This window comes from Sarcophilus harrisii, chromosome 5, assembly GCF_902635505.1.
Source record: "Sarcophilus harrisii chromosome 5, mSarHar1.11, whole genome shotgun sequence".
Taxonomy (NCBI): Eukaryota; Metazoa; Chordata; class Mammalia; order Dasyuromorphia; family Dasyuridae; genus Sarcophilus; species Sarcophilus harrisii.
The window spans coordinates 238,523,052-238,541,890 of NC_045430.1; the positions used below are offsets into that span (position 1 = coordinate 238,523,052).

Here is an 18,839-nt window from a genome sequence, read left to right on the forward strand (position 1 = left end):
CACAGCTGTTAAACAGCAGAGATGAGATTTGAACCCCGCTCCTCTGTTTTCCGGTCCTTATATTGTGCCAATGTATCTGTTTCCTAACTCCAGGTTTTAAACGTTAATCCACAATCGGGGGGAGGGAGGAGGCAATCAAAAGTCTCCCCCCTTTCCCTACTGCTCCTCAATTCCTCTGCCTTAATAGGTAGCAGAAAAGGAAAAGTGCATCCTGAACAGCACAGGGCCAGGCTTTCCAACACCTCTGCACTTCGGGGGAAACGAGCAGTTCTTGCCGCTAGATATTGGGGTGGAAAGTTTGAGGCCCGAGCCCCCCAGCCCAGGAGGCGCCCAGTAGCCCCAAGCTCCCCTGGAACAGAAAGTCTCCCGTGGGAGGAACGCCTGCGTGCCCACCCGGAGACACGGGGCAGAGGCAGGCTCCCGTACTGGGAGGGGCGGCGTGTCCAGGAGCCGCGGTGGCGAGGAGGGCCACCAGTCTCCATCTCGGGCCCCCACGCTCCAGCCCACGCCCGCGCGAGTTCGGGCCGCTGAATGCGGACGCCAGGAGGCGGCAAAGAGCCCGGCGTGCGCTCGGGTCTCCCAGGCCAGAACCCAGCTCTCCCGGCTCGATACCTTCCACCAGCCGCCGCTGAGAAGGGGGAGGGAAGGAAGGAGAAGAGGGAGGGGAGACGCGGGGAGGGGAGGGGAGCCCTGGACGGGATGCAGGCGCAGAGCAGCCGCGCGCCTGTCACCGCTGGTCAGCCTCAGCCTGCCCAGCTCTCCTCTCCCGGCTGCCCTCCTCCGCCAGCCGGGCTTGGGCCGGGGCGCAGGGGACTGCGGGCGCCTTCCCAGCGGCTCCTCGCCTCCTCCTCCTCCTCCTGCACCGAGCCGGGGCGCGGGCAGAGTTTGCTGGAGGGCAGGAGGCGAGCTAGCGATGGCTCGGGGCGGCCCCGGCTCCCCGCGGCGGGCTCCCCTCTGGGGCTTCTGGACAGCCTTAGGGATGCTCTGCTCGCCCGCCTCTCAGGCGTTCAACCTGGACGTGGACAAACTCACCGTGTACAGCGGTCCAGAGGGCAGCTACTTCGGCTACGCCGTGGACTTCCACATCCCCGACCCGCGAACGTAAGTAGTCCCGGTCCTGCGCCCTCTCCGTGCCCCCGTCCCCGGAGGTGGCCCCGGGACCTCCGCCCAAGCCCTCCGGCTGCCTCTCCCTTGGGAAGTGTCCCTGGAACCTCCTGGGGGGAAGGAGGGCGATAGAGCGGGACGCTCGCTGCCCATCCTTGCTTCCCATGCCCGGGACACCCCAGCCCGGGGCATCTTTTCCTTTGCGGAATTGTGGGTACATCCCAAAGTAGAGAGGGAGCTCGGGTCCAGCCCCAACCCTCGGAGAGGACCGCGGACCGAGACTTCTCCGTCGCATCGACTAGGTGACAGCGCCCCAGAGCAAACAAAACCAGACTAGTTAAACTAAACGGAAACCTGTCCCATGAAAAGCTGCTTCTGCTGCCTGTTTACACAGTGATTGGAACTACATTGGGGACAGACAAGCTGGGGGGTCGAGAGCGTGGGGCGACTCTGCGGATGAGCACTTTTCTCCTTTCGTGTCCTTGTGTGTGTTTGTATACAAACAGCTGCGGCTGAAGGGACGCCCCCAGCCCCCAAACTCCAAAGTTTCTGATGCTGACAGATTTCAGGCAAAAGACAATTGGTCACTTAAGGAATTTTACCCCCACAATCGGAACTTGTCTATCTCTAGGTTCCCTGGAGCGGAGCTATTTGATTTCTCAATTTTCGTGAGTCCCAGTTCTTAACTTTGGTCCAAATGTTTTGCAGAGTGAGTATCTTGGTGGGAGCTCCCAAAGCCAATACTAGCCAGCCGGACATAGCGGAGGGTGGCGCTGTCTATTACTGTCCCTGGCCGGCCACTGGGGATGTTCAATGCAAGCAGATCCCGTTTGACACCACTAGTAAGTGACTGCTTTTTTTTTTTTTTTTAACATTAATTAACTAAACATTAATCCATTTACTCCAGCCACCACAGAAATCAAAATCGGAGTGTACATGCGCTCTGGTTGGCTTGTTTGATGGGGTCAGGATGTGCAGGTCCCAAGAGAAGCCAATTTTTTTAGGCAAACATGTCTGGGTGTGCGGGGTGAGGGGTGTTTAATGGGCTCTCGAGAACTAATAATATCATGACCTTGAGCTTTTGAACTATACTAGTTTTTACAGTTTGTCTTAGTGTCCTGGGACCATCGAGGGCATGATGGTCCAGAAAAAGCACAAATGTTATACAACAGCCTTGGCAGAGAACTCCGTATATTCCTAACCACAAATCTGGAAGCAGACGGATTCTGCAAACCTCCAGTGTCTTAACTCCCAGGGCAAATTTTACTTGCTACAGCCTAACTTTACTTCACGTTGCCATTTAATTCTTTGCAGAAAGCAAAAATTTTCTTTCAAAATATTGGGCATTGGATGCAAACTAGTACAGTCAGAGTGTAGATGGATTACATTCGTTTCCAAAATCCCCAGACAGCTGTTTCTTATTTAATTAAAAGGAAAATACATTTTAAACAACTCAGGCTGGTTCTGTTTTCTGTGGTGTTTGCCTCTTTATGTCCTGAGAAAATAATTTAAACCCAGTGCTTTTGAAAACATTAACACTGAATGTTTTAATTTATGTGGGCAAATCTTGGTGAATATAGAAACTTGACATTATTAGATAAGCACGCACTTAACTTTTTCTCAAGGAAGCTGAAATTTGTCAACTGTAATAGAAGCCCTGAATTGAGGAGAATATCATTTGAAATACCTTGTGAAACACTCAGCTAACTTGGTTCTGTAACTGCTAACTTTAATTGTTAAATAAATGGGGAAACAGTGTACTGTGGTGGAGAGTGTGCTTGCAGAGTTCCTATATTTGAAATCTCTATCATTTCTTACTTGTATGACCTTGGGAAGTAATTTCCACTGTGTATCCTTCCATTTACCACTATATAAAATCAAGGAGCTGGATGAGGTGACTTTTGACATGCCTTCCACCTCTGATTCCACAATCCTATATGTATTTGCAATTTACACTTCATCAAGGTGAAATAACATAAGTAATATGTATCTCATGCTTATAATGTATGCCTAAAATTTTAAGGAAATAAGTTAATTTTGGTTTTTTAAGTAGATAATATTTCAAAAGATGAAATCACTTCTGTTAGAAATACCTTGAATCAAGACCAAAATGCATCTTTTTTTAATTTAAAAAAAATTTTTTTCTAAAAGTGAAAAAAAGTTCTGAGAAGTTCTGGGGTAGGGGATAGGATTTGACTATGTTAGATTGGAAAATGTAGGTAGTATAACTTTAAATTTTCATGAATGTTTTTAAAATATCAATTCATTTACTTTGTAAAAATTTTCAATACATTTATTTCTAAAAGCATTTATAACTTCTCCTTAACTTCTGCCTTTTCCCAATTCAACAACTTCCCCCCCCAAAAAAAAAAACCCTTATCATAAACATGTATTAATCTACTAAAGCAAATTCTTCCAAATAGAAATTGACTTTCCATTTTAAGTCAATCATATTTCTAGCAGAAAATGAATGGTGTTTCATTTTCATTCTTATGGACATCAGTGCACTGAGAAGAATTCTCAAATCTTTCAAATTTGTTGAATTTTACAACATCTTTACAATATTGCCATTAAAAAATTAGTTCTAATTAAACTCACTTTTCTCTTCATTAGTTCACAGAGGTCTTCTTAGTTTCCTCTGAAACTATATTTCTTAATTTCCTATTGCACAGTAATATTCCATTACATTTATGTACTATGATCTATTTAGCCCTTCCCTGTGAAGAGGACATTCCCTTAGTTTCCAATTTTGGGTCTACTAGGAAAAGAGTTACTGTAAATATTTTTTACATATCGGTCCTTTTCCTCTTTCTTTGAAGTCTTTGAAGGCATTTATCTAGTAAAATTACTTTCATTTACATATGTTTCTTCCCTACCTAACAAATCATTCTTTATAGCAAAGATTAAGAAAGAAAGGGTAAAAAAAATTTCAGCAGAACTTATGAATATATCACCCAGCTCTGACAGGATTTGCAATGTCAAACACCCATAGTCCCCTACCTCTTCAAAGAAAGGATGTAGGAACTTTTTCTCATCTCTTTTAGGATGAGCCTGATCATTATAATTGCCAGTTCATATATCTTCCCATACTTCACTGAATTCTTCATATTTACCATTTCCACTTAGTTATTAATGATTTCATTGTTTTAAAAGATCTTTGAAATTATGTTTTCTTTCAAGGACTGCTTATGAGCTCTTTATTATTGCTATACTACCTTAATTACTATTTTTATTAAATGCTGCAGGTGTCTTCATATCATTTGTTACAAACTTTCACTTAAAAGATGAAAGTTGGAAAATTAAAGTCTACTCACTGACTTTCATTTGTACAGGAAATGTTTCCACTACTGCAATAGTTTTAACAAGACTTTGAAAGCTTCCCCAGTTACTGACCTCAGCATTAGGAATAATCTTTCTGAATCAACAAAATGAAACATTTAAATAGAACAAAGTTGAAGGTCTGATTAAAAAATAATCTAACAAAATTTATATTTTAATAAAAATACTTTATATTTGGATATAGGAATAGTTAAGATTTAGTGATCAGTACCATCATAACTTTAGTTAGAAGAAAATAATCATGTATAATTTGAGGAATGTATTTAGTTTTACTGAGAAATAACATATATCACAAAAAACGTTGAGTCCAGTTGTTAGCATAAAGTGAGAATTCAAATGAAGAGTTACTTTCATATCCTAAGTTGTGCATCTGCCTCTATTATGAACTTATTCAGCTACAGAGACAATAAATATCTGTCACACAGAGGAGTTATAATTGAATCCATTTCTCATTAATCATTATAATAACAATCTTGCTTCAAAATATGAAGCAAATACAGATTAAGAATGAGAAATGTGTGTAATTATAAGTAGCCTTTAACTTACTGGAGGGTTCTATTCCAAAAGTTCATTTGTGGGTTGGCTATTTGGAATCAGAAACTCATCTTCCCATAGATAGACTGTCATCAGTTACAGTTAGGGTCTCAGGCTGGACCACAAAAAAGCCTAATCAACTAATAATGTATAGCTGAAATAGGGTACATTTGCAATGAAAAAAAAAGGTAGAAAATAATATTGCTTCAAGATTAATTATTTGACAGAGAAACAATACAAGTAAATGAGGTCTCTTGACCCAAGGAAAATGCAGTTTTAATTAGAGAAAGATGAGAAAGACAGAGACTTTGCGGATTTAAAGAGGGATTTTGTGCACTCTCAAAGGGTTTAAAAGTTATTGATATTGACTTTTAACTTTGGATAACCATTTCAAAGTTGTAACTTTCTTTTCCTCTTGGTAGATTTCAAACTGGATGGAATCTTGAGGTTTATATGAATCAGATTTCTCATTTTAGATATATGAGGAAATTGAGGGCCAGAGAGGTCAAGAGATTCACAACATGAATAAAGACAATAAATGGCAGAGTTAGAACTGGAATCTACCAGCTCACACTTCAACTCTAATACTCTTTCCACTGTACCATAGTCTACTTTTATGCTTATTATCCATGATCAGATTTGGTTGTTGGCTCATAAATGGAATGAAAATAGGGAAGTAAAGAATGAGAAAAAAAGAGTCAATTTCATAAAGACAAGGGTAGGAATTGGGAGGGGAGTAGGTGTAAATTTTTTTTCAGAGTACATTTTCATAGATTTAATAGAATGGGAGATCTTAATGGGAATTAAAAATTATCTAGTTTAATTCTTCAAAGGAAATTTTTTTTAAAAAATCCATGCAAAATTATGGTAGAGAGAGAAGTGTTACCACCTTCTTCACCATCACCCAAGAGGAAGAAAATGCTGGGGAAGAGAAAATTCTTCACACATGTCACCAGGGGGGGTTGTTGACTAAAGACAACTTTGTTGCTCTTCACCATGGTCTCTGACTATGTAAAGGTGGGTCAGTGGAATAGACATAAAATTCATATGTTAGTGTTCTGGGACTCTGGAGTACCTACATTGTTTACCTATCTACCGCATATCTGTCATCTTATTCACCTGATTCTGAGAGACAGAACTCAAAAAAGCAAAATAGAACACAAAAATTTATTTAGCACATATTTTATGCCAAGTGTTAGGGCAGCTGAGCATTATGGATGGAGATATGACATTGGAGTTAAACCTAGGTTTCAATCTTGCCTCTGGTGTGCACATGGGTAAGCTACTTGACTCTCAGCAATCTGGACAACTCTTAGACTTTTAAGTCACAGATAAGTTGCTTCTCTGCATTGCTACTGGGAGTTTCCATATTAGGAAGTCTAAAAAAGATGAAATCACATCTCTGAAAATATCCCAGGTACTGTAGATTCAAAGACAAAAATGAAACAGTCCCTACTTTTAAGGAGTTCAAACCCTAATTGGAGGATACAGTGCATAAAAGCATATTCAGCTGCAGGGCAGATGGAAAGGCTGAGAAATCCCAAGGATTTGGTAGTGGGATAGATGGCAAAACCCAGGGATCCTCAAGTCATAAAGATAAATCAGATGACAATGCTTGGGGATTTCATGGCATTAAGGCAAGGTGGACTTCTGTGTCGTAGATAGAAATAGAGGTGGGACTTTTTTTCCAGGTGTGTCAAGAACTGATCACAAAAGCACCAAAGGATGGCAGGTGCTTCTGGTTGTCCCAAAAAGATTTTCATAGTGGGTACTTAAGAAGAGCTTATTGGTTGATTGAGAGAGATTGGGAAATCATCTCCATAGAAATGAGAATTGAACCCAGAGGAGCTAATGAGAAGTGGAAGAACTAAGAAGACAAGATGTAGATGAAGTCATCATAAGGATTAAGGATGAATCCAATTCTCAGTGGAAAGTCTTAGAACAAAAATAAATGGCAAAAATAATTATTTTTGCAGATTATAGGCATTATGGTCAACTTTGCTAGAATGTATTTATCTATAACATGAGAACTGAGCTGTCCGTGGGCAGGTATAGTCCTAAGTGCCAAGAGAAGTATGTCATTGCCTGAACAAAATGTGTAGATGAGTCTCCAACTTTTCTCTACCCCTCATTTTTTATAGGTGATGAGATTAAGTGTATCATCCTTAAAGGAATTCTTAAAAGGCAATATATAGTCTGAGAAGATTTTTTTTTTCCCCAAGCAGTGAACCGTGCCTTGGAATTGGTTGGGGGAATTATTAGCTGATTGTGTGTGTGTGTATGTGTGTTCATCTTTGATAGTATTTAATAGATTGCTCTTTTTCATTGACTCCTTTCTAATCTCTACCTCCAATCACTGTTCAGCACAAAGTTTACTTTGAGGATGCTTCTGAGAGACAGATGGATCAAGAGACACAGAAACAGACAGACACACAGATATACACACACAAAGTTAGACAGAGACAGAGAACACTCAAAGACAATGAGAGACAGAGAGAGGGAGAAGGAGAGGGAGAAAGAAGAGAGAGAAATATATATCTCTATCTATCTCTGTCTATAGATATAGAAAAAGAGACAGACAGTATTAGTTCCTGAGAATCTTCCTAGATAAGTACAGAGAAAATCATATTGGTACAGACTAATAGATTGGCCACTCAGGGATGAATTTTTTATCCAGGGAAACCCCATGAAACAAAGCAAAAAATATATGCACACATATTCATGTAATGTGGCGTGATGTTTTAAGTGATAATATACATATATGTGTATACTAATATCTATGAAATATGTAAAAAATAAAACCCATACTTCCCTTTTAACTGTTCTCTCTATTCAGCTGAAGTGTTTTTTTTTTTATTCACAACATGTTGGGCCAGATAGCATACCAGTATCTTTGCTGATTTTTAAAAACACTTTCCTTTAGAGATATCAACCATTTTTTCAGTCCCTTGGGTTCTGTTTGATCTTTAGCAGTAACTGATTATAGCCTCTCAGTTTAGACACTAAGAAAAACTGGTTCATAATTCAATTCAGATCCTGGCCCATAAGTTTGATTTTCAATCTGTTACAATTTCATTGCTTTTTCATTTTAGAAATGACTTTTTCAAGTAATCATCATTAATTTTATTTTCATGTCAAAGGCTGCTAGTCTTTATCCAATTGTACATTATCAGTATGATCTCAGCTCTCCAAGCTTGTATGTTTTGTCTTTTCTATTTCCCACAGGTAAAACCAATCACAGAAGGTATGCAGAATCTCAAACCCTCCACATGAATGAATTTCAAGTATAACAAGAAGGGAACTTTGGGGGAGCATATGATAGTGTGGGAGGTGATAGTTTATTTTCCTGCCTTATTCCAGAATGCACTTCTCTTATCTTCTTTCTGCCTTTCTCCTTTTGTTTAAATCAAGCCAAATTCTCTTCCATTGTTGTCCTATTCTTTTGCTCTTGTCTATGATTTCTGTATTTTATATAATATTTAGAATAACTTTTCATGAAACATCTCTGAATTCATTTCAAAATCCCCACCAAAATTCACTTCTCCCTCTCCCTAACCATCTAAACCAGCCTGAGGTCAAAGAAGGATGGAGGATTGGAAATATAGGGAGACAAAAGAAGATCAGAAAAAACAAAATCCATTCCCTTTGACTTCAGGAGATCATATTTTTAGAGGGAGAAGAGGGACCATCCAATCTAACTCATTTTACAGATAAATGATATGCTCGGTGTCCTACAAATAGCATGAAAGACAAATTCCCACAATAATAAAAGGAAATATTGCACTTGCTTGCCACATAAGCTTAGAGAACAAAGGTTGCATCATTTATGTACTCTGAGTAAAATACAAGCATATCTCAGGTATTCCATGGTGTTAAAAAAAAAATGACAAACCACAGAAACAATAATGATAGAAGAAATTTCTTTTCTGTCTTTGTACCCCCAATATGTAATGTAGTACTTGCCTATGATAAGTACTTAATAAATGCTTATAGGTTCACCACTACAATAAGAAATGAGTATCGATACAGTTTGGGAACCACTCACAATTAAGCTCCCACATAAAAATCAGCAGGAAGAAGTAGAGGGAGTTATTAGGGTTTAACTTAGAAAATCCTCTTCCATTCCTCATTTAGAAAAAAAAATTAATTAGAATTTGCCTGGTCTTAATTTATAAACTTTGGTTGTTTGCTTTTTTGGGGAGACAATTAAAAATGGGAGACAATTAGGTTGGGCTTTTTTTTCAAAGCTCTGAAAAGAGTGGAAATTTTGCTGGGAATAGTGTTTTAGTTTCAAGACGAGAAGGCTTTGGGAGGGGGGTTCTGTTTTATTTTGTGCTGGGTAAGCCCACAATAAGAAGCAGTTTAAACCATCTGGTGTTGTGACTGGTACATGACTGGAGTCTGATAATGTTGGGTGTGCCCTTGCTCTCTTGGGATGATGGGAGTGGGGGTGGGGGAACATATTGGTCACAGAAGTCTTCTTTTTTTCCTTTTCTAACTCAGAAAGAAAGCAGTTTCTGTACAGGACAATAAAAGGAAAGAAAAGAAGAAAATATAGGTCAGAGCCTCCCTGTTTGGACAATAGAAGAAATATAAGAATTATGTTAATTGTGGCACAACTGAAGGGAAAGGAAGGATGTTTCAACTTGGAGCCTCAGTAGGAAGATGGGGAGGATTTTAAAGGCTTGAAGTAGCATTATTTTTGTTGCTAAGAGGTACTTAAAGAACAATCTTGTAGAAATACCATCTTGTAGGAATAATCAAAAGATTTTAGAAATTTATAGGAAGTACTAGGGCCAAAGTTTTCCTTTTCCATGTAGATCCCAGTTTGTTTCATCAAAACTAGTTTATCTTTTCAAGTCTGTGTAAATCAGAAGCAGCTCAGGATTGCTAAAATGAATAATAGCCTAACAAATCATTCTGTGGTGGGGAAAAAATGGACTTGGAAGCCAGAGCCCATTTCACAGTATCACAAAATTTAAGAATTGGAATGAACCAAAGAGGCCTTCTAGTTATTCAGTATTGCTTATGTGCTAGGCACTGTGCCAGTTGCTGGGAATCCAAGTACCAAGAATTGATTTTTCTTTGCATCCCTAGTGCTTAACACAGTTCCCTGTACATAGTAGGTACTTAATCAATGCTTATTGACTTGACTTGACAATCCTTATAAGGAACTTATATTCTAATGGGGGAAGACAGTGAATCTATATATATATAAACATATAATATGAAGTATATGTCAGAGATCATAAATAATACATATATAAGATATACTATTATGTAGTATATTATTTATAATACATGTGCTTTGTTGGTCATATATCTTTGGTCCTGTCCAACTCTTTGAGACCCCATTTAGAATTTTCTTGGCAAAGATATCGGAGTCCTTTGCCATTTTCTTCCCCAGCTCATTTTTACATACAAGGAAACCAGAGCAAGGAGGGTCAAATGACTTGGAAAGGGTCATGCAGCTAATAAGTATCGGAGGCCAGATTTGAATTCAGGAAAATGAGTCTACCCCAAAGAGTCGGTATCCTATGCATTGCACCACTTAGCTCTGTGGATGTACATATTCGCAATATACCAATATATACATATACAGACACATACATATATATATATATATATATATATATATATATATTTCAGATACATATGTATACACACAAACACCCATATACACACAGAGACATGTATATATGTGTATATATTGTTGTTCAGTTGTGCCCGACTCTTTGTAACCTGTGAACCATAGCATCCCAGTGTCGTCCATTGGGTTTTCCTTGGCAAAGATACTAGAATGATTTATCATTTGCTTCTCCAGGGGATTATGGAAAACAGAGATTAAATGACTTGCCTAGGATCACAGAGCTAATGAGTATTTGAGTCCAGGTTTGAATTTGAGCCTTCCTGACTCCAGATTCAGTAGTCTATCCACTGAGCCACCTCGCTGCCTCCAAGGTGTATGGGATGTTCATGGAGGACTAGCACTTGTGGTGTGAGGGCTTGCAGAGCCCTTTTGGGGGCTGCTAATCCACCTTTGATGTCTGACCAGTCACTCAAATCTCACCTGTGGCTCCAAGAAGTTGTAGCACGAGCACCGGCAACCGCTGGTAAAACTGCCTCGACAGAGGGGCTACATCAGATGGAAAGGACCTAATTGATGGGCACCAAACCCATTGGTGAGCTAGGGGAGTGTCTACCTCAAACATGTGAAGCCTTCCCCAGAAAAAAAGGTGGATAAGAACAATTTGTTCCAACATCCATGAAAGCTGCTGAAGCAGGTGGCAAGGAACACTTTCAGTTCATTTGCCCAGACACCAGACACCATGATCATTCATTGCATTCCAGGTCTTTTTCTTAACTTTTATCGTGCCATTGGACTTCAGTGCCAAAGGTTACGTAATTTGCTCAGTCACATGGCTAGTAAAGGTCTGAGGTGAGATTTGAACTAGTGTTTTTCTGACCCCAGGCCCAGCACTTTATCCATTTCATACCCTAGCTGCCTCTCGTTGGGAGGGAGATAACTGTCCAATAAACCTAGGAAGGGGAGTTGTGGCCAGGATGAAGAAGCTAATTAGAATTGCTTATATTTGATTCCAGAGGCAAGAGAAAACAATTGGAATTGACCAATGGTTGAAAGATCAGATTTTCACCTAAAGAAATTACTTTGGTAATAGCATGGAGGATAGACTAGACTGGTGAGAGTCTTGAAAGAGGGAGACCAGTTTGGAGGTTGTTGCAATAGTCTAGGTGAATGGGCAATGAGGACTTCAGTCAAGAACAGCTCTGTGAATGGAAAGTAAGAGTCAGGTGAAGGAAGAAATAGGGAGTGTGAGGAGGGGAGGAGATTATAGACCTGAAACACTGGCAAGATGGCAGTGCTGAGGGTTTAGTTAGAGAAGTTTTGAAGAGGAGAGGATGGGATTTCTTTTGGAGGGGAGAAGCAGAAGTTCAGGTTTGGATATGTTGAACTTAAGATAGCAAATAAAACTTAAGAAGCAGCCAAAATTTCCTTTGTAACACCCTTGAACAGTAGTCAATTTATGTTTAGAGATACTAAGTGATGGCCAATCTGCTAGCTCTTAAGGCAACCCACTCTGCTAATGGGGCAGCTAGTGCAAGCAGTGGATAGAGTACTGAGCCTGGAGTTAAGAAGACTCACCTTCCTGAGTTCAAATCTGGCCTCAGATACTGACTAGCTGTATAATACTGGGGAAGTCATTTAACTGATTTGCCCCAGTTTCTTCATCTGCAAAATTAGCTGGAGAAGAAATGGTCAAACTACTCCAGCACCTTTGCCAAGAAAACCCCCCAAAAGAATCCCAAAGAGTTGGACACAATTGAAAAATGGCACAACAACAACAATTATTATTAGAAAGTTTTCCTTTATATTATTACATGTTAATATTACTCTTTGAAGTTACTGCTCATTTATCATAGTTCTATTCCAGAGAGGCCAATGGAACAAATGTTGCCCATGACCACTTTTCAAATATTTTAAGGCAACATTTCCCATAATACATCTCTTTTTTAGGTTTAACAACTTTGGTTTCTTTAACCTTTCTTCAAAAGCCAAGATTTACTGACTTTTCAGCACCATCCTGTTTATTTCTTCTGTATACCTTCTAACTAATCAATGAAACCACAGGCATTTATTATGCACTTATTATGTTCTATGCACTATACAACATGTTGAGGATAAAATATTTTTAAAAATAGTACTTGTCCTCAAGAAACTTACATTCTATCAGGGGAAATAACTAAATGCAAAATTGATGCAGTAATTAGGAAGTAATTAGGTGTAGACATTGAGGGAGTGAAGTATAAATTAAGATAGACTGATACACAAGGAGCCTCTTGAATGGACTTTTGAAGGATAGTAGAAATCCTAAAAAACAAAAGTGAGAAGGGAGGACATTCTAGGCATGAGACAGCCCAGAAAGAGAGAGAGAGAGAAAGGGGATGTCCTTATGCAAAAGGAACAGATGATAGACCAATAGTTGGAGTCTGTTAATCCATGGACAAGAGGGACATAGAGCAAATCTGGAAATGTTGGTTGGAACCAAATTATAAAAGATTTCAAATGCCAATCAGGAATTTGTATTCTCTCCTAGAAATTATAGGTTGAATAATCATTAATGATTAATAAATATTTATTGGTTTGTAGGAAGCCACCCATGACAGGCAGCTTTTTTAAGCAGAGGAATGATATGGATGAACCTTGGGATTTAGGAACATCTCATTAGGAGTTTTGTAGATGAGAGTGGGGAAGATACTTGAGGACCAACAGGGAAATAATTGTGAAACACTAGGCAAAAGATGACCTGACAGATGCTAGTCTCATTAATGGAGAATGGGGGATCAGTGGAAGATGTTATAGAAATCGAATAAACAAGAGCTGGCAACCAGTTGGATATGGAAGGTAACCCCAGTTTAAGAACCTTAGAGATGACCTAGTCTCACAACAGATGTGGACATTGATGCTCGTATTAATGATGTTATTTCTTTTATCCTCTCAAGGTAGATGCTATTATTCCCCCACTTTATGGTGGAGGAATCTAAAGCAGAAAGTAGTTGAGTGACTTGCCCAAGATCACACAGCTGCTAATCCTCTGAATTTAACTTCTACTGACTGAGACCTCGCCCTCTACGGGCTGAGCCACCTGATAGCCAGTAGAGCTTAAATGATTTGCACAAAGCAACAACCATCAGAAAGAACCTGGTCATAAACAATAAATCCCATTTATTTATATTAATATTTCATATATTAATACATTTTTAAATTAATAAAATAAAATAAATTATATTAATCTCGCTCCACGCCTTCCATGGTGTTTGTGACAAAGGAATGCTCCTTTGGAGACAGAGGAGACAGCCATCACTCTAACATGCACTGGCTGAGGAAGCATTAGAAAGAGGAAGTCCTTGAACTTCCACACAGAAATAGGAAACAGACCCACTCGACGGCTAGTTGAGCTGGAGGAGCGTTAGGCGCCTGTTGCTTAATCTACAAAATTCTTTCAAGGAGCTGGATGTCTGTATGATGGAACAGGCTCCCAGGCACTTGGCAGAAACTTTGTGCGCAGCAGCTGCTGCTGCTTTCTGGGAGAAAAGCACAAAAAGCTTGGCTTGGTTCGGAACTCGGTTTTCGCTACTCGTCTAGACGGGCAGTGAGAACTCACTGAAACCTTATCGATGAGCAGAAAGTAGGAGTGCAGAGTGGTGGCGTTGTGCTGGCCACTGATAAACCAACCAAAATGAAAGTTCCTGCCCTTGGCGGGCTGGCAATCTGTCTAGCCAGAGCTCTGAACAAGTGGTCTCTGTTCCATGTAAACCTCAGGAAAAGGCTGGATTTCAGAAAGTGATACCTGAGTTGGTCTGGGAGAAGTTATCTTGGGATGGCCATTTGGTATCTGTGCGTTGCTTGTAAATTCCTCAACCTTCCCAGCTTCTCCTTATCTGTAAAATGAGGAAATTAAACACCATAGCCTCTGAGGTTCCTTGGGACTCTTTTCCTATCATCTTCCTCTTTGTTCCTATGATCCAAAATCTGTGCTCCTTTAATCTACTTTAAATGACAGCCTCCCCCGACTCCCTAATCCTAACCCTAAATTTGCCCTGAATTCGCACCTCCTGACTCTAACCTTAACCCTCCCTACTCTAACCCTAACCCTAACCCCCTCCTCCAACAACCTATTTTTCTAATACCCATATTTGTCACAAGGAAATTTTTGGTGGAAACAAAAATGTTAGTAGGTTAGCAAACCAAGGGAACATTGCATACAGTAATGGCAATATTGTTTTAAGAATGAATTTGAGCAAATAAGGTATTTTGTCTATTGTAAATGCCCCCCCAAATTCTAAAGGCCATGTGAAAAAAGATGCTATCTGCATTCAGAAAAAGAATTGATACATAGAAATGTATATAGAATGATTTTACATTTATACTAATGATAATCATCTCTAAGGTGGTGGGTGGGAGTGGGGAAGGAAGAAAAAAAAGAAATTTACATGATAATTTTGTCCTATATTTGAAAAGAATAGCAAGTTGTGCATAATGGATTTGCAGTTTCACATGTTTCTTTTATTCCATAAATTAAAAGTGAAATTTTAAAAAAGAGGCTAGCAAAATAAATATTCCTGGATTCACTTCTCAGAAAGTCAGTGGATAGCTCTAAGGCTCTTCAGAGTTAAACATCAAATCCTTTAAGGGATCAAAGAATTCACCTCTCATTTGTTAAAGTTAAAACAAGAGAGGAATTTAAAATGTTAGAGGCAAACTTCAGAGTCACTTTGATATACGATCAAATATCTGATCAAATACCACTTCTTTATGCTTGGTTGCTGAATGGTCCTATTTAATTCATATGCTCTTTAAAAAAAATTTATACCATATAAAAAATAGGTATAAAAGGTTTTGTGCAATAGTGACCAGAGATCCAGTCAGAAAGATCTGGATTCAAATTTTAGCCTCTAATTACTTTCCAATACCTACATTTTTATGACTCTGAAAATTCAATTTTTAGAAATATTGAGTATAAAATTACAGGAGAATTGCAGGTGGGGATATCTGGAAGGCAAATAGAAATAGAACTCAGAGGAAGAACTGCAGGTATATGATTAGATTGGTTATGTAGATTTGGGAGTCATTTAGATAGAAGTACAAATAAAGTCATGGAAATTAATAAAAATCATGAAGGGAAAGAGATAACCAGGCTAAATGTTTGTGAGATACCTCCTCCCAAGGGTGGGAAAGGTGATAGGTCAATAAAATTAATGAGGTGACAGGTGAATAAAATTAACAAAATTAAACAGATTAGGAGGAGGCAATCCCCAAAAGATAAGTATTATGGAAGCCAAGGGGAAAAACTGGGCTGTTTAAGTGTCATATGTCATAGAGGAGCTAAAGAGGAGAAGGGCAGAGCAGTTTGGGACTTGGAAACCGAAATGCCACTGAGGCTCTTATGAAAAGCAGTTCCAGCCTGGTGGTGGGCGAGAAAAGGAGCTAGGTTTTAGAGCATTGGAAATTGTGTGGGTATGGAGGAATGGAAGGCAGTAAGTAATAAGGCCCCTATCTAGAAGTTTATTAGTGAAAGGGAAGAAGGATAGTGAATGATAACAGGAAAGGATATCAAAGTCAAGAAAAGATTTTAATTTCTTTTGTGTTTTTTCTTTGTTTTTTTAATCTTTTAATTTTAATTATTGGAGTAAAACAAGTATTTCCATAAAAATAAAATATAATATATAATAAAAAATGAAGTTGTATAATATAATATACACATATGTAATAAATAATAATAAATAAAACATACACATATATAATAAATATATAATTTTAAAAGATGATTGCTCATGAAACTGCAAATCTAGTATATACAAGTTTTACAGGTGAAATCTGGGCCAAGAAAGGAACTAGTAACTAGTGAGAGAATGAAGGTAAAAGATGATGAATCTGCTGCAACAGCCTGGAAGATATAGAAGAAAATGGGATCAAGGATATGGCTGGAGGAATTAACCTGTGTAATGATCCTCTGAAACAAAAGAATTAAAGGGAGGGTAGTTAGGGTGTGCCACAGTTCATAGACTCATCTTCTTGAGTTCAAACCTGCCCTCAGATACTTACTAACTAGGTGACTGTGGACAAGTCATTTAATTCTGTCTTAAGTTTCCTCATCTGCAAAACTACAGAAGGAAATGGCAAATTTCTCTGGGATCTTTGCCCAGAAAATCCCAAATAGGGTCTTGAAGAGTCATGCATGACTGAAAAAATATCTCAGCAACAACACAACGGACACAGGTTTAGAAATGTGTAATCTCATGACCAGATGGCAACATGATGGATTGTGTCCAATGTGTTGTAAGAGAGGAAATTGGAATTAGAGGATTTAGGTTATAAATCTAACTAATTTTGATGTTGACCAAATCATGTGCTTAATCTGGACCTCAGTTTCCCTGCCCCACAAACCCCAAAGGTTACATTAGATGATCTTTAACAGTTTTAAAACCTGAATCCTACATTCTTGATTCCTTGAAGGAGATAAGCTTATCTGGTCAATAAGATCAAGGGAGTTGAGCTGTGAACTTGGGAAAGGAGGAGTAATGAAACAGCTGTTGTGTAAAGCATAATGGGAGATGAAGCAGATAAATAGATTGTTGTGCAATGGCAAGGACTCTGTTAATGTTAATTAGTAGTATGCATTTATAGCAGGACAAAAGAGCCAGGTCTTTGACTTCCTTTAGAAGTTGTTGGTAGTTAGGGAGAAAGAACTGAGAAAGTGGATTATTGGTAAGGAAACCCCTGGATTGGAGATTAATAGGATCAGAGTAGTGGGGATATAACTTGGAGTTCAGTGGTGGGAGTGGGGAAAGGATAGAGCTTAAATTGATATTGCTTATGATGAAATCAAGACTCTAAAGTCTGGGAAATGAATGTACATTCACAGTAACTTTCCATGAAATATGTCTTCTATTAGTGGGGAAATTAACTATTAAATGTGTTTATATATACTGAGGACAGCTAATCATCTTTGGCTGATGTTCCTAAAGAGGTGACAATTCTTAGCACATTAATTAGGATTCCATTTATAAATACATCAAAAAGGATAATCATTTGTTCAATTGAGACTCTTGGCTTCCTTCTTAAATATTTCACAGTGAGATAGCCCTCAATAAAAGAATTCCAGGCTTATGCAATTCATACATCCTTGGGAATTTCAAGTACCAGATAGAGTAAGACGACCTCCTTTCAAATAAACACATGGTCATAGAAAATGATAGAAACATAAACTTTACTTTAATCAACTGATTAATAATGGTTCTCTGTTCGTGGATATTAGCCCTAGTTCATTCTTTAGCTATGATAGCTGACATATGTTTGTGAAATAGATTCATTTAGATAAATAGTTCAGAAATAAATAATAATTTCTAAATAAAGAAATTTATTTCACCAAAGTGTTAATGAGGATTAATGACAAAAGGATCGGTTTAACCCATTGGACAATGACTTGCACATTCAATCATTCCCTACTCTATCTAAAACAGATGATGGCTCTTCATGCTTTTCTATCTTTGAAGTATACTTACCAACTGAGAGAAAGCTAGACTAAAGAATGTTTAAAAAAAAAAAAAACCAGCAATTTTCCCAGTTTCCTCTGAAACCATCACTTTTGTCTCTTTCTTTATTTCTTATAACACAATAGCATTGTGTTGCATTCAAATGCTATATTTTTAGCCATTCTGTAAATGGGAAGCACTTCACTTAGTTTTCCATTTTTCTCACATATGTTTCAAGGGATTTTTCTCTTTTTTTGTTTTCAGTAGGGATGTGGGGTGGGAAATGGAGGGGGGAAAAGTGCTTGTTGGGTGTTGCAGTGAATAAGAGCACTGAACTTGGGATTTGAAAGACCAAAGTTCAAATCTGACCTGAAACTTCCTAGCTGTGTGACCCTGTACAAATCGCTTAACGCCTGCCTGCAGAAAATTGGAGAAGAAAATGTCTGGCCACTCCAGTTTCCTTGTCACAAAAACTTCATGGACACTTATTTGGTCCACCAGGTCACAAAGAGTCAGCGGACATGACTAAAGGATAAACAACAATCCATCTATCTATCTCTCTCTATTTCAATCTATGTAATATTAAAATAGTAGTTTGGCTTATTGAAAAAATTTCTCTCTTGGACATTCAAGAACATCATAATTTACTCCAGAAACTTAGATATAATAAAAAAAAATATCCTATACTATAAAAATTTTCCTAAATTATAAACACACAGATGTTGAGAATGAAGAGCTGGGGAATGGAGGAACTATACTGGCAAAACATCCCCTCTCCCACCTAGTATTACTAATTGGGTCATTTT

General features: G+C 38.7%; 1 protein-coding gene across 1 annotated transcript in view; it reads left to right on the plus strand.

Annotated features, from left to right (window-relative positions):
• The first annotated feature begins 354 nt into the window (after nt 1–354).
• Nucleotides 355–18,839, plus strand: part of ITGA8 (integrin subunit alpha 8) — a 202,965-nt gene continuing 184,480 nt past the window's right edge. The window contains exons 1-2 of the mRNA XM_031939925.1: nt 355–1,101; nt 1,813–1,946. Of these exons, the coding sequence (XP_031795785.1) occupies nt 914–1,101; nt 1,813–1,946 (322 nt within the window). The 5' untranslated portion in view covers nt 355–913. The remainder of the gene's footprint in view (nt 1,102–1,812; nt 1,947–18,839) is intronic.